Consider the following 17,342-nt stretch of genomic DNA (forward strand, 5'->3'; position numbering starts at 1 on the left):
CACTGATAAAAAACGCCTCGTCAACTTCGTGTCTCGTGCGATTCAACGCCACCATCAGAAAGGAATTGGTCGGCCGTGGAAGAAAAAAAACACAACGCAGGCGCGAAAATCACTATTAGATTTTTTGACGACGTATATCTCTGTAATGTATTAATATTTAATAAAAAATAACAATTAACATTTATGGTTTACAAGCAGTGATAGAATATTGATCATTTATACATTCTGAACGAAGTGATGAATGTATTAATTTTACAATGGTGTGTGTTTTTTTGTTTTTGTTTTTGTGTCTGTGTACAGCACTACTAGTCGAAATAATGCTTCAATTTCAAACTTTGGGGGTGGTTTCCGATGGCAAAGTGAATATCCTTGGTGCATTATAGAATTCAAAAGTAAACATTTTCCAACAGTTTTCAAAAAATCGAGAAAAACAAATAAAGTGACGGAAAAACGAGAATTTTTACGCAAAATCAGTTTCGACCCAATCGATTTTTTTTGTATGGTTGTAACTCAAAAACTAATCACTGGAAATACTTAACATTTTCACCATATGATAATGTTACTGTTATGAATACATGGCTAAATTTTCAAAATATTTTGACTGTTTTTGAGTTATTTATTTACCATAGAAATTTTCGATTTTATGAGAATTTTTTTTTGAAGTGTCGATAAAAACATTTTGGATGACCAAAAAAACTTGAAAATTTTATACAAAAATCCTTATGAGTTGTTGTTATTTTAGCTAAAAAAATTAAAAATCATTAGTCACAATTTTTATTTAAAAACGTTTATAGTTCAAGTTTTTACGATTTCTGTCGAAAACGCGAAAATTTGCAAGTAATTTTGAAGTTGAAAAATCATAAAATTGTTTGTGTTAATAACTAAGGATTAAAAATACAACACTACGTTTTCCATAAGTTGTCCTTCAAGTATCTATAGAGAAAACTCGAAGCATCAATATAAAAAAAATTTTAAGTACGTTTGAACTTTAAATTTTTACGAAACATCGTAACGATAACGATTTATCCTCAAACGATTTTAAATATTTGTTATTATTCAAAAATATAGGTCATAGATACTTGAAAATTTCACCAGTTATTTAGATTTTCTTTACATGATTTAATTTTCAAAATATTTTGACTTTTTTGAGCTATTTATAGACAACTGAAATTTTCAATTTTTCTGAAAAATTTTTTTTGAAATGTTGATAAACATTTTTTCCCCCAATAAAAATACTTGAAAATTTAATACCTACAAAGTAGTTTAGTTTACAATAATTATAAAATAACTTAAATTTTGGTGTATTCAGGCAAAACATAAACCACCTTTTTCACCAAGCACTGGAAATTGTATCCTAGGCTGACAAATCATCTTCATTCAGAATCGTTTTTCGTATACAATGATAACTATCATTGAATTCAAATTTAACTTTCCAATAATAAATAATAGTGATCCACAGTCCACACGGTACCTAATGTACAGCAGAGCTGTACCCACTTACCTGATTTTTTTCCTTTAATCCAATTAAAATGCTATCTTAGTTAGAAAATTAATTTCATACATTACGCTCCCTTGATTATTCAAAATATTATACTAATTTTATTTTACATTTTTTTAAATTTTTAGCTATAAATAATTTTTTTGTTGGTTTTTAACGTCATTTTTTATAATTTTAGTAGTTTTTGTACCATGTAGGACATTTTCCTAGAATTTTAAAAAATTGTATAGAATAGATAAATCCGATTAACAAAATTAAATTGACATGGACGTATTAATTGTAAAATTAAGTTAGGTCATTAAATATTTTTAAGTAATCTTCAATATTTTTTTAGACATGAAAGAATTATTATGGGACACATTTCGATTTTAATACATTTTTAAATCGTCAACATTACCCTATCTCTATTCGTATTTTCATAAGTAATAAGAATACAGTAGATTTTACATTTAATAAAAGAATCTTTATTGTATAACGGGGAGTATCTACCTATTCCAGAAGAATAAATAACTAGACTAGTATATTTTAGCAGAACAGTATTTCAGCCAAACAGTAAACCTTCACTTCATGAAATTTCCCTATGTGGATGTGATGTTGTGACATAAGACATACCTACCACGACACATCATGTATATGAATACTTATATTTTATAGTCTATATGAGACATGAGTAGTGTATTAGTGTAACCGTGAAACTTGGTGGCCCTAGGACCTATAGAGTAGAAGACTTCCTTAACACAGAATTATTATAATAGTGATGTTAGAAGCTAATAATAATAATAATAATAAAAAGATAATATAATTATTCTTTTATTTATAAGTATTTATTGTAAAAGAAAGGTATCTTTTAAAATAAATTAAAACCTATTAGTACCTCATAAATAAAATAGTTTAAAATTACATTTTTCTCGTGTTTAAAAATAATATAAGTTTTAATTATGTAGTTTATTTCACATGAAAAATATAGCTGATTACTGATATAATCTGACTATATTTATATTTTATATAATAAGAACACAGCATTATTCAACTGTGAACTGATCATTATTTATTAAAAATAAAACTAATATAACATCATAATTATAATTAATAATCATTAAACACAAACAATGGGAAATAAATAACGAAATGCATATTAATATATCATGAGTAATAATTTTATTCAATTTAATATGTTACTTAAAATATTTAGTAAGTGTATTAATAAAAAAGTTTTATTTTGGAGTATTAGAATCATCATCATTTTGATTTAATTCTGGAGAGCCTGTATTATCAACTGGTTTTTTTGTAGGAGTCCTTACTGTTGGTGATTCTTGTTTCTTTTGCAAAAGCGCATTGAAAAAGCTAGCCAAAGCTCTTTCACTACTAGGAGGAGGATTATCTGAAATACGTTTATTTGCCGATAATGGTTTTGTAAGCTCTATGGATTTCCTGACAACCGGTGTTTGTGGTTGAGCTATATTTTGATTTAACAGCACAAGTTGCCGGGCCAAAAATACTTGTTCCTCTTCATCTTGGAGTTCATGTTCTTTGTGTGGTTTTTCATATGGGTATGGTATAGCATCACTATAATGTGATTCAGGATTAATTTTTTGCATATTTTCATAGAGCACTTCAATCTTTTTCAAACTATCCCAGCCAGAGGGAACAAACACAGAATCTTTTTCAACAATTAATGCAGGCGTTTTAAATGGAAAACGATAAATTCTGAAAAAATAAAAATATAAACTGTTGAAAAATGTTTGTAAATTACTATATTCAATCATATAACGTCCTAACCTAACTATAAATGTCGAGATAATAATAGTATCTAGCTGTATCTCTAAACATAAAAAAAAAACCATTAAAATTTAAAAATGCTAAATATGTCAAATATAATTAATTTATCATTATTTATAAATTAATTTTTTGACATGTTATCAGCAGGACAAGATATCTTTAATTTATTTATGTAGTTTTATATTGTTGAAATTTTTTTTTAATAATAATATTAAATAATTATAAATATTTAATTAATAATCATATTTTTAGACATTTTAATATCAAAAACAAAAAAAAATAGATGTAATTATAAGCAAATTAATCCCATACCACATACTTTAAAACATATGTTTAATCACATTAAATAATTATAAAACAACATTCAGCAACGTGCAGAGAATTATAAAATATTTACTTTAAATATAATATGTGTAATGTGTATATTGAATGCCAATTTATTGAAGTCATTACGCAATCAAAGTGTTAACAAGTCACAAGTGCCATGTGTTGATTGTTAAAAAGAGGTATTTTTAAATTAGAATTCTCAACTTATAATATGAAATTAATAAAAATGAAAATAATATTTATAATAGAATTATTAAGCAGCCCCCAGGGGAGGAAAGGGCCACCGGAACACTAGGAAATTTCCCGGTGAGCCAGTGCCTAATGTGGTCAGTAGTCGTTGTTGCCAAAATGAAATAAAAATAATTTTTTATGTGCAATCAATAAGTATATAAAGATGGCCACTCTAATTCAAAACCCCGGTGACATTTTTGATCCTGGTCCACCCCTGGCAGCCCTCCTCCTATTACTGCTTCTTTAAATAAATAAACATTTTGTGATTAATTTTACCTATGCATTAAATATTTATAAAGAAGATCGCAGTTTTTATCTTCCATTACAGATACATAGAACAATGCAGCTCCAAATTGTAGACAAAATTTTCGTAAACAGCATTGGATGTAATCAAAATGTTCTTCTGAATAATTATCAATTTCTAAGTTTTTGATGCAATCAGTCATAGTTATGACAACAATTATATCCAATCCTAGATTTTTTGTTAGAACTCCATCATTAAGAAGTCGAACCTTTGTGCTGGATTCATATGATGGATCTAAACATTTATAACAAAAATCTTTAATATAAAACAAATCTAAATTATAAGTATTTACCATCAAGCAGCGTATAATCAAGGATTCTATCAACACATTTATCTCTGAGATTTTGAGTTTGTTCCATGCCTAAATTTAAACTATCTATATGATCTTGAAGTCTTGCTGACCAAAATTCTAAAGATTCCATAATTTTCCAAGGATGTTTTAAAGATGCAACTAAAATAATTGTAGTATCTTCAAAATGTTGTTCATTTAAGGCAAATTTCATCAAATATTTTAGTGATCGATCTCCATCTAATGTCCAAACATTTAATTGAGAATTTTCATCAGTGCTGTCATCCCGAACCTAGTAATTGAAGTATAAGTAAATAAATCTGAAAATGTAGAAAATGAATTTTTCTTACCTGTATGTATCCATACTCCATGCCCCATCCTTGTTTTGAATCTTTTAGACCTTGCAATTTGGTCACCAATGTTGTTTTGCCTGATTTACTATCACCTAATAACAACACATTTTTGTTTTCTGGCAATTTTTTTCGACTTTTATTTTGTACATCCAATAGAAGATTATTCCAATGATTTGCATCATTTTCTACATCAACTTGAACACTTGAGTCTTAAATAGATACAAAATTATGTATGTTATAACTTATCACTTATAATTCATTTCTAATGTAAACTATCAATATTCTAACAAAATTATGAAACTTAGTACTTACCCATAATATATTAGAGATGTGGATACCTAATAACTGGACATAACGTCTAAATCCTTAGGGTCTTAACAATAACGCATTCACCACAACTGTAATTGTAAAAAAATAATTAAAACTTTTTAATTGTACTACAGTAGGTAATATTATATTATAACTAAACAAAATAAATACACAAATACGAACGGTTTATCGACAGAACACAGAAATTGTTTCCAGGAAATATGTTTTTTACGATTCGTATTGTAATCGCCTCCAAATCCAGTGAATCCGCGGATACGAAAAAGACTATTTTAAGACAAAAGACAATCGAGTAAAGATCCCGATCACGATTTGTGATTTATGCTTGACACTTTCCTCTAGTTACCTATCTTAGCCCTTAGGTATCTTTAATTTCTTAAATCGTGGACGGTGATAAGGATAACCCTAGAATGATAACACAACAACGGTTAACCCCTTAGATCATAGGTTAACCAGGTTAACCCGAAGTGAAAAGCAACAACCACAGATATAAACACTTCCTCCACCACGGAGGTTAGTCGACCAGTAAACACGAGGTCGTTGTAAATATTCTATGATAACGATTAACGGTCCCCCCTCGCCACTTACACATGACGTAGTGGATGTCGGTTGAGCGGTGGAAGTTGATGTATTTTTAATAGCAATTTAACGGATTTCCGTCCGGAATGAGTGACGGACGACGAGTTTAATAAATTGCATGCTACAGGTTGTCTGTATAGTGTCTGCTGCAGCAAACCAGTTACCATTATTATTATTATTATTACGCCGTCGTTACTCGTTTTAGTCATTAAATATTTTATATTTTTATCATAATATCATGATGCACATGACTTCTACGACCGGCGCCAGAACGAGTATCGTTCACGATTATTTATGTATAAAATTAATATTATCATTATCATTATTTTATTAATATTGTAATATCAATGTAGTCTAAGCAGCTATCTTGTAAATAATTAAGTTTTAGTTTTTAATTTTTGTTTGTTTTAATTTAAACCCTCAATCTTTTATAAGATGTAAGTCATGTGAAACTAGGTAGGTACTAACAGTCCAGCGAACAGTCACAATGGCCAAGTTTGTCGTAAGTATCAACAAACAAATTTTTGATTAAAGCTTGCAATAAAAAAAAATTGAATGCTTTTTTCTATTGTTTTAACAAAACAAGTCTCAATTTGTAATATATTATAACCATACCTCATCTTAATAACTAGCTGTATTCCTTATAAAATGTTAATTTAGTTGAATTCAATTACTACTACCTATCTTTATTATTTAATTATAATTCAAATAGTACGAAATATATTTTTAAAAAATACCAAAATTTCGTGGGGTGCTAAACTATATTTGTTCCAAACTTATAATAAAATTATACTGTTAAGAAGTGTTGGGTATCTCAAAATCAAAATTTAATTCAAAAACACCATATAATTTTGAATATTATCCTAAATATTATGAATTATGATTAACAATTGGATGAATCACATTATAGGTAGTTAATTTCAATACTTCAAACATCAAATCATTTTTCTGTTCAAATATTTTTAAATAATAACAAATATTACAATTTAATAATAAGTTCACTGTAAGCTACTCTATAAATATTTTTTTTTTTTCATAACCATGAATTTTTTATGTATAATAACAAATTGCAATTCAAATAATAAAGATTATTGTTTCTTATGAAATAAAATAAGAATTGAAAATAATAACTTTTAATATTTTATCATCTAAATTTAACTTATTAATTACAATGAGCATTGGCCCTTAATAACTTAAATTGTAGAGAAAATACTGTTTTATTTATAGCAAAATTAATTTTAAACAATCAATTATTTAAAATAAAAAAAGTAGCTATCTAATTATAAGAAATCCAATTAAAAAAATTTTAAACTATATATTAGTACCCATGTTTTAATATTTATTATTAACACTAATTTATAAAAAAAAAAAAAAAAAATAAGTAAACCATGATTTGGGTTTTTTAATGCAGATGTTATTCATACGTGTCTATCCTATCTTTTATAAAAAATATATATATTTATATATATTATGTATTATTTAAATTTTATTATTTTAGGTTGAATTTTCTCCTCCGGAAAAAATTAAATCGGAGCCATACGATGTTACAGATTCAGTTGTAAATTATCGTATGGTATTAGCACCATTTCAGAAACAAACTCAAATAGAGTTTAACAACATTAAACTCAAAGAAATTGCAGTAAGATTTTTAACAGTTGTCAATCCACTTGACAGACATGGACAGGTTAATATGATTCATACTTATTTTAAAATATCACCATATCGATATTTACTGTATTTTTGATTATGATTGTAAATATTACCTATAATAATTACCTACTTAATAATTATATATAATAACAATAAAAAAAATTATTACAGTTTGTTTTACCTCCTCCAAGTGATGGTGTTTATTTTGATGTTTATAAATTCACCTTAGAACCTAATTCTCAACGTGAGTTATCAATAACTTGGCAACCATCTCAATACGGAAATATGCGTAAACTAATTAAAATAGAACAAATTGATAATAACAAAAAATATGATTTTGTTATTTTGGGAAATTGTAATAGTCCTCCATACACAAAGTTAAAGGTATGATGATTATATGTATTAATATATAGCAAATAGTATATAGTATATAATATTCAGTTTATTATTAATTTTTACTTTATTGTATAATATATTTCTAGGGTGCTACATCAAAAACTTCAAAATCAAAAATTTCATATTCGACTAAAAAACAATTAAAACGCGAACAGAAAAAAGTACTGCCAAATAAGACAAATCATATCACTTCGAATGAAAAAATTATTCCAGTTAAAAATCCTGTAAATATACCAGAACCTATTAGTGAAGAAACATTACCTATCAGACGACAAACCTATTTAGTTGGAGAAAAAGAAAATCTTCCAATTTCTAAAAAAAATGTATTGGGTAGAGACACACTTCTTACAAGTCCTGAACGCAGTATTAAACGCCCCGATCAGAAACGTCAAGATCACGTTTTTAATAATCATTTTAATTTAAAGAATTTAAACAATAGTTCTAGTCCAATGAGTGATGATTCATTAGAGAAACCATTAAACAAAATTATTATTAACAATTCTCAATTAAATGATTTCTATTTAACACCATTAAAAAGTACTGAAAACTTACTTTCTCCATTCAGTGTTAAGAAACAATTTAATAATTTTGATGTCACTGATGGACCATTGGTTTCTACTTTATCAAATTCTTTTATATCCAGTCCACAAGATGATTTGGCTGCAGTTTTAACTGATACTCCAGAAAACCAAAATTCAAGCAATGTGTGTGTGAATCTCTGGAAAAAATTTTTAAAATCACCTGAAGATGAATTAACTAGTGGTGGTACAAATGTTTGGTCACATACTGTTAACTCGCGACCTTTTACATCTACTTCAGAAGTTGAATCTAATGACTTTGTACAAAAATTTGAAATATCACCTACACATAATATTCATCAACATACAAGTAAATTAACTGAAAAGCACAATTTTCTAATTATTATTAGTAATAATTAAATTTATTAATGTATCTTTTATTAGTTTTTTTTTTACATTACAGTGATTACCTGGAGTGGTACAAAACCAAAAAGACCATCATTTTCTATTAAGAACTCTCTTTATTACAAATGTAGTCCGAAAACATCAATGACATCTAAGAATAAAGTAAAACAATGCAGTAAGTAAATGCCATACATTATTTAGGTTACGGATCAATGATTATGGGTGTGATTCCTTGCTTAAAATCCAATTTATAAAATGATAGATTTATGTTATAGCCTATCCTTGAATAATATTATCTTACTATGTATTATAAAAACTCATTGAATTTTAAATATTAATGTAGGTACAAATCAACGAACTACACGTTTGAAAACTCCTAAACTAGATAAGTACGATGAATATCTTAAGAGCTTAGCAAATCCACAACTCCTGTATCACAATAATGCTGAAGATCCATTTTTAAAAATGTAAGTAAAATCATTAATATAACTATGTATTAGAGTATAAACATTTAGAAAAAATTAATTTTATTAAAAAATAATAAAATAAATTCTTTTTTACTGAAATATAAGTAATTATAATATGATATTAAAGTTATCTAAGTGGACCATTCATTGATAATCATAGGTATTCAAATAATCAATATTTATTTTTCATTAATTTTATAATTATAATATGTGTTTATTTATTTATTTAGTTATTTTTAAAATATACATTTGAAGTTTTTATCTTTATAAAATTCATTAAAACCATGAAAATCAACAAATTACAATTATTTTGTAGTTAATAGTTCATAAAATTTTTAATTTTATTATTTACGGTTATAATATTCCTTGTAAAAAGTTTGCATTGAAACTAAAAAGTATAAAAATATAATTATTATTTTTTATAGATATTTAAAATTAAAATTTGGAACAATGAATTATGGAGTTCATTATTTTGTTGTAATTTATAAACAATAGGTGTTTGTGAACTTAAAAGTTTCATGTATATTATAAATTTTATTTTACCTATGTAAATTATTTTTCATAATATATCGATTAGTTTAAATATATTACCTATTAACACCATGAACACTGTTTTACAGTAAGGTATTATCTACTAAAAAGTTAATAATAAAATTAATTACTTTAATAGTAATATTCAGACCCGGTTCAAGGGGTAGGTGACATAGGCCCACGCCTAGGGCAGCATTTAATATTTTTGTATTTTAGATAAAAAAAAATGTTTGATGTAGTATGTAAGGGGTGGCAAAACTCAAGTTTGCCTAAGTCTATTGAAACACTTGAGCCGGTCCTGGTAATATTAAAAACCATCATGATATAAAATGTTCTTAGTCATATAATCTGGACTAAATGTTTCCACTATGAATTAATTTTCAAAAATATCATTGTATTCAAATTTAAAGCATCCATTACAGTCATTTACTAAATTGCTACTATACAACAATATTGTTCACTTGTCCAACTTTTTTAAAATAATTTTTACTATTCAGGTCTGAATATTATGAAGCAGAATGGTTAGATCAGCAAGAATCTGATATGATTCGTTGGTTAAATGCAATGCTTACACCATCTGAAAAGCTGGTAGATGAAGAACATTCTAATGAGTTAGAGCAAGCAGCCATGGCTTGGGTAGAAGCATCCAAGACATGTCATAAAAATAAACCTATGCAATTTGCCACTCAAAAAGATCTGTTTGTTGCACAAATGTACCGGCAGTCACCACAACAGTGGAGTGCATTGCGCAAAGCTACAACAAATCTTATTACATCTTCAAATGTAACATCTGTCCTATCAAAATTAACCATATCGATCGAAAAGGATCTCATAACGTTACGAGATGATCGTCAAATACATTTGGACTTGAGTGAGATTTGTTTATTTATAATTATTAAGTTTCAAATTAAACTTAAATAATTCAATATAAAAACTATTATCCTTTTAGGTTTAAAGAAAAAAATTATTGATTTGCTAAAATGCTATAATCCATTATGGTTTCGAATTGGCTTGGAAGCTATTTATGGTCAAATTATTCATGTGAAGTCTGGATCTAATGATTTAGATGGTATTGGCTGGTTTGTTCGTAAACATCTGTTTAATAATGATTATGTCAAACAAAAATTTATCAAAACAACTGTACTTCAAATGAACCTCCCTTCATACAATGTAAGAAAAAATATTTGTTTCTTTTATTCTTAGATTCTGAACAAATTGATGAATGTATTGATTTTACTATGATTGTTTTTTTTTCTATGTCTGTGTACACCATGACTTGACAAAATAATACTTCTATTTAAACATCTAACTTCAGGGGTGATTTCCGATAGCAAAGTGAATATCCTTGTTGCATTATAGAGGTCCAAAGTAAGATTTTTCCAGTAGTTTTCAAAAGCAATCGGGGAAAATAAAAAAGGAATAGAAAAATGGGAATTTTTATGCAAAACCAGTTTTTGACAAAATTGATTTTTTTTATATAATTGCAACTCAAAAACGAACCACTGTAAATACTTGAAATTTTCACCAAATGTTTGAATTAGTATTATCTATTGACAGTTAAATTTTCAAAATATTATGGCATTTTTTTTAACTATTTATAAATAACTGAAATTTTTAATTTTTTTTAAGTGTCAATTAAGTAATTTTGTTGTTAAAAATTCATATAATTTATAGTATTTATAAATAAGATTAAAAAATTGAACACAAAGTTTCCCACAATTATTTTTTATTAGTGTTTCAAGATTATATATTGACAAAATTCGTCAAAATCATGAATATTTACAAATTATTTACATTTATTTAATTTTAGAATTTTGTATAGTTAAAAAAGATTAGTTGTAGAAACTGAAACTTGATACCTAAACCAGTTGTTTAAATTGGCATTTTCTGTAATTTTATGGTATTCAGGTCATTAAAACAAGTACCACTTTTTTCACCTCCTGGAAAATTTATCCTAGGTTGACAAATCATCTCCGTTTAGAATCATTTTTCGTTTACAATGATACCTATCATTGGATTCAAATTTAAGACATCCAATATAGTGACCTACTCTATATCCGCCGTCCACTCAATACCCTACTGTACAGCAGAACTTCACCGCGTTTATTTATTATATTGTACTTAGACCAAGTTAAAAAAAAATAAATTACAAAATAAAAAATATATATATATTAATTATCATTAAAACTAAACAAATTGGTGTACAGACTTGGGCCCTATTTCAAATAGTAAATTTATTGTATTTTGTTTAAATACATAACTAACTATATTACTTATTTATTTTCTTCACTATTATTGTAATATTTCAACTTTAAATGTCTTAAATTGAAGTTTTGGAATTTGTGTATGGAATGTCAGCTACTGTTTTAATATTTAATACTATTATATATTTTTATTATAGACTGCTATGAAAAAGTTTATCTTAAGAAAAATGTTTATGCTTATATACTTTTTGGACCGTGCTAAAGAACATCAATTAATCAGACATAATCCATGCTTGTTTAAAACAAATTCACCATATAAAGTTAGTGATTCATTTTTTTTTTTAAATCTATTTCAAAAACTGATTGATATTCATTTCCATTTACAGAGTAGTTATGACTTGATGATGGGATTTTGTGCAGACATGGTAACTGCACATGGAGACATAGTACGTCGCTTAAGAAGTATTGGTTACAACTTGACTCACAAACAAACCCATTTGGATGAAGTAAATTATGCAGTTAAGTCTCTAAATGACCTAAGAGATGGCACTAGAATTACTAGAGTTGTGGAAATCTTATTTAAAGGCAATCCACTGTCTCAAAAATTAAGACTTCCAGCCATTTCAAAGTTACAGAAAATACATAATGTTAATTTAGCACTCACCAGAATATCTGAGCACATAACTATCGAGGGCAACATAACCACCCGTGATATTGTAAACGGCCACAGAGAGAAAATGCTATCGTTATTCTGGCAGATTATCTACAAGTATTTAACCCCGCGGTACAATAACGCTGCAACAAAAATCCAAAACTGGTGGAGAAATAGCAGTCTGAAACTGGTCATATCCAAAAAAATCCGAGCAAAAACGATTGCCAAGCGTCACACGGCCGCTACTACTATACAAGCTCGCGTTCGAGGGCATTTGGTTAGAAAAAAATGGCCTCAATTGCGAGCAGAACTGGTAAAAAACCGTGATATGTTGCATACGGCTTCCAACACGATCAAACATTATTTAAAAGACAAATTGAAACTGTTGACGGACGATCGAAAACGGTTTATAATTTTAAGGAGAACGGTGGTATTCGTTCAGAAAAAATATAGAAACAAGATGGTTATGGTCAAAGAACGACAGAAGTATTTGAAATCCAAACGATCGGCGATAATCATTCAAAAAGTATTTCGAGGTTTCAAGTTGCGGAAAAGCTGGCCTGAAATCAAAAATAATCTAATCGCGGAAAAAACGAAACGAATCGCCGCGGTCAACGTGATCAAGCGACTGTTGCGGAAGAACTTGTCGCCGACACAAGACCGCCTAACGTATCTGAAATTAAAGCGTGCAGTGTTGTACGTGGAAAGCCGGTACGTTGCGAACAAAACGATGAAATCGCAAACGAAACTGTACGCCTCCCTAAAAAGCGCCGCGGTTTGCGTGCAGAGGCGGTTTAGGGCCAACGCGGCGATGAAAAGAGAACGGGAAAATTATCTGAGGGCCAAACGGTCGGCCGTGACGGTGCAAAGAGCGTTTCGCGGTTACGCGGCCAGGAAACGTTGGCCGGACCTGCGAGACCGTCTGACGGCGGAAAACGAGAGGCGGACCGCGGCGATAAACACGGTCAAACGGGCGCTGCGGAAAAACCTGCCGCCGACGCGGGACCGTTTGGCGTTTTTGACGCTGAAACGGTCCGTGTCGTACGCCGAAAGTCGGTACGAGGCGAACAAAATGATGAAACGGCAAGCGGAACGGTACGCCGCCCTGAAACGGGCCGCCGTGTTCGTGCAGAGACGGTTCCGGGCCAACGCGGCGGCCGCCAGAGACCGACAGCACTACTTGAACTGCCGACGGTCGGCCGTGCTGATACAGAAAACATTTCGGTGTTTCGCGGCCAAGAAACGCTGGCCGGCCACGCGAGAACGGTTGCGGCGGGACGCGGAAAGGCGCCGCGCGGCCGCCGACACGGTGAAACGGGCGCTGCGGCGGAACCTGCCGGCCACCCGCGAGCGGGCCGAGTACGTGGCGTTGAGGTCGGCGGCCGTGTACGTGCAGCGCACGTGGCGGGCCAAGTACCTGATGCGGGTGCAACGGGAATGGTACACGACGTCGCAGTACGCCACCGTGTACGTGCAGCGGACGTTCCGGGCGATGGTGGCCATGCGGACGGGCCGCCGGGAGTACCTGCGGGCCAGACGGTCGGCGGTGCTCATCCAGAAGGTGTACCGCGGCTACGTGGCCAGGCGCGTGTGGCCGGACGTCCGGGACCGGCTGGCGGCCGACCGGGAGCAGCGGACCCGCGCGGCCGACGTGATCAAGCGGGCCCTGCGGCGCCGGTTGCCGGTCACCGCCGACCGGCTCCGTTACGAGCGGCTGAGACGGGCGGCGGTGGCCGTCCAGCGCCGGTACCGCGCGAACGCGGCGGCGCGGACGCAACGGCAAGCGTACCTGTCGCTCAGGCGCGGCGCGTTGGCGGTGCAGCGGCGGTTCCGGGCCAACCGGGACGGGAGACGCGACCGCGGCCTGTACGAGCGGCTCAGGGCCGCGGCCGTCGGACTGCAGGCGGCCGCCCGAGGACGCCTGTTCCGCGAGCGGCGGTGGCCGGCGCTGAAGGCCGAGCTGACCGGCCGCCGCCTGCTGTTGTACCGGTCCGCCGGCACGGTCAAGCGAGCGCTGATGCGGCGGCTGGCCGACGGCGACCGACGGCGGTTCTTAGAGCTGCGGCGCGCCGCGATCGTGGTCCAGCGCCGGTTCCGGACCCGCAGACTGGCCCGCGAGCACGCCAGATTGCGCGACGCCGCCGTCGCGGTGCAGCGGCGATTTCGGGCCAACCGTGCCGCGAGACTTTGCCGAGCGGAGTACTTGCGCGTCCGCGCCGCGGCGGTCCTGCTGCAGGCCCGGGCCAGGGGACGTCGGGCGCGCGTCCGGTGGCCCGCCGTGAAACGCGATTTACGGGCGCACCGGGACCGTTTGGTGGCGGCCAGCGACACGGTCAAGAGGTTCCTGCGCCGGTGTCTGCCCGCCACCGACGAACGTTGCCGGTACTTGCGCCTCAGACGGGCCGCGGTCGCGGTGCAGACTCGGTACAGGGCCGCGGTGGCGGCGAGACGCGACCGCGCGCACTACCTCCGTCTGAGACGGTGTGCGATCGTGTTGCAGAGACGGTACAGACGCCGTAAAGCACTCCGAGCGGTGGTCTTGCTGCAGGCACACGCCCGAGGATGCTTGATCCGCCGCCAATGGCCGCGGCTAAGGCACCGTCTGGAGGCCGAACGAAAACTCGAGGCCGACTCTAAGCAGGCGAGTGTTATAATATATTATTATTAAAATACGTTCCCGCCGTATTGTTACGTGTATTATATTTTCATGTGTCGTTTGTGTAGGAGAAGTTCAAGGCTGCGTCCAAAATACAAGCGGCCGTTAGAGGATTCTTGATCCGCAAGAGATTTCCCGATATCAGAGACGAGTTGATCACTCAGAAACGTTCTCGTGCCATCACATTAATACAGGTGTATATTGAAATATATAATATGTATACATTTAGGTGCAACGTAACGATGAGTTACGTGAGATTCTAACTTTGGTTTGCTCCTTATCTCAGGCCCTTTGGAGAGGTTACTGTGTTCGGAAAAAGTACCAATGTCGACGCGAAACCGTCAAAATGCCCAGGAGAAGTGCCCAGACGTTGGGCAGGAGACACAATGACGTGGTAGATATATTAAACAAGCAAAAAAAAAATGAATACTCATACAAAGAACTGGCAACTGTCTTCTGGAACTTGGGTGAGTGTGAATCTACAAGCGTTTCACTTTCAAACTGTAACTTCTTGTTTATTCAAATCAGATTTGTTGCGTTTTAGACACTTGCACATCGCTATCCAAAGAGTTGTGTATGAAGACGGCTGACGGGGCAATCGTAGATTACATTTTCCATTTTCTTCAGTATTCTAACCAATCACAACCGAGCATCGAGGCCCGTGAACCTGCCATCCGGGTACTCATCAACTTGCTTAGGTACCACGAAACATCATGGATCATTTGGACAGTGAGTTTTAAAATACTTGTTTAAAGTTTGATATATTTTATTTCATCCATATTTGGGTTTGTTTCAGAGGACTGTAAATGCTGATATGGTCAAAGAACTTATCAAAATGATGAAGATGAGTTGTGGAAAATTTGGTTCAGCAAATAAACTGTTCTGTTTAATAGCTACCTTCATATGGATAGCTTTGCAAGACCCCAAAAAGAAACAAGTAAAAGATTGTATATTTAGTAAACAAGCAAGCACAAATGTGTAAAATTGTATTGCATATTAAATTTAAAATATATTATCTACATTCTACATAGGTGTCTAATGGTTTTTATCTACATCAAAAACTGTGTTTGCAATAATTTTTTTGAAAATTATTTCTCTATACTCTATTACAGTGGTGTGCATCGTGGGAGACGCGAAATTTTATTTGGGGGTAGCCAATAATTTTACACCAAATGAAAAAGCTATATACTATGTATATTATTTTATAATTAACATAATATAGTCTTACATAATGTTGGTAGAAAGGGGCAGGGGTTGTATCATCAAAATAAATAATTTTGGGGGTCGTAGATCAAAAAAGGTTGTACACCACTGCTCTATAATATTTGACTGAGTATAATTTATTTTTTTAAATATAAATTACTAGGTTTTTAAAATTCTTTAACAAGTTTATTGGTTGTTTTTCAGTTTATTTTTTTTTATTAAAGTATTTTATGCAGATAAAACTTAACTTGATAGTTATTTATATATAAATATATATTTTTTTTAGTACTTTAAAAGCAATCCAATTGGAGACTTTAAATATATGATGGATTCACTAAACAGGAGATATAAAACACAAAAAATAGAAAAGAAATTAATGGTATTGCCATCAACACGCCCTACATGGTACATTGGCTCTAAGTGTCAAAAATGTTTTGAATCTGATCTCTTTGCCACGATTCAGGTCTGCAAAATGTTAAACATCATAAAATAATTGAAACTATATTTTTTACTTTTTATTATTAATTTTTATTGTTTAAGATCTTTTATTACTTTTAACTGTTGAGATTATTTGATTGTTTTTTTTTTCTATTTTAAAATGTTATCAATTATATATATTACTTTTCTACATCCTTTTTTGGTATTTTACCTTTAAAAATCACTTTTTTACATGCCAGCTCATTCATATGATTTAAATGGAATTTTATACACTGTGATTTATTTTTTATTATTATATTCAACGATATTCTAAAAAAATTATAAAGAATATATAGTTTAATTTCAAATTAAAATTAATTATGTAAATATAATTGTTTTATTATTTTTTTTTAATTTATGATTCCCCTCATTTCTTTATATTATTCCACAATTTAACATTCCTACTTATTATTTTTGAAGTGTAAAAATACAATCAGTTTGAAAGAGTAAATCCATGCAAAAACTCATTTTCAATTTAAATAAAATATTATTTAGG

The 17,342-nt window shown here is 32.3% G+C and overlaps 2 protein-coding genes across 2 annotated transcripts; one reads left to right on the forward strand and one right to left on the reverse strand.

The window, feature by feature from the left end:
• Positions 1-2,633: 2,633 nt before the first annotated feature.
• On the reverse strand, positions 2,634-5,502 carry LOC114119853 (cytoplasmic dynein 1 light intermediate chain 2-like). The gene is made up of 6 exons (XM_027981574.2): positions 5,274-5,502; positions 5,094-5,179; positions 4,779-4,990; positions 4,432-4,720; positions 4,112-4,373; positions 2,634-3,205 (listed from the first exon to the last, which is right to left on the reverse strand). Exons 2-6 carry the CDS (start codon positions 5,095-5,097, stop codon positions 2,713-2,715), a joined length of 1,260 nt encoding a protein of 419 aa, XP_027837375.1. The 5' UTR covers positions 5,098-5,179; positions 5,274-5,502; the 3' UTR covers positions 2,634-2,712.
• Positions 5,503-5,564: 62 nt separating this feature from the next.
• LOC114119866 (abnormal spindle-like microcephaly-associated protein homolog) lies at positions 5,565-17,001 on the forward strand. The gene is made up of 15 exons (XM_050203102.1): positions 5,565-6,189; positions 7,186-7,371; positions 7,509-7,721; positions 7,820-8,621; positions 8,715-8,831; positions 9,000-9,123; positions 10,152-10,525; positions 10,604-10,824; positions 12,056-12,178; positions 12,245-15,157; positions 15,241-15,360; positions 15,453-15,633; positions 15,711-15,895; positions 15,963-16,103; positions 16,656-17,001. Exons 1-15 carry the CDS (start codon positions 6,175-6,177, stop codon positions 16,860-16,862), a joined length of 5,922 nt encoding a protein of 1,973 aa, XP_050059059.1. The 5' UTR covers positions 5,565-6,174; the 3' UTR covers positions 16,863-17,001.
• The last annotated feature ends 341 nt before the right edge of the window (positions 17,002-17,342 follow it).

The sequence above is a fragment of the Aphis gossypii genome, chromosome 3 (assembly GCF_020184175.1).
Source record: "Aphis gossypii isolate Hap1 chromosome 3, ASM2018417v2, whole genome shotgun sequence".
Classification (NCBI taxonomy): domain Eukaryota; kingdom Metazoa; phylum Arthropoda; class Insecta; order Hemiptera; family Aphididae; genus Aphis; species Aphis gossypii.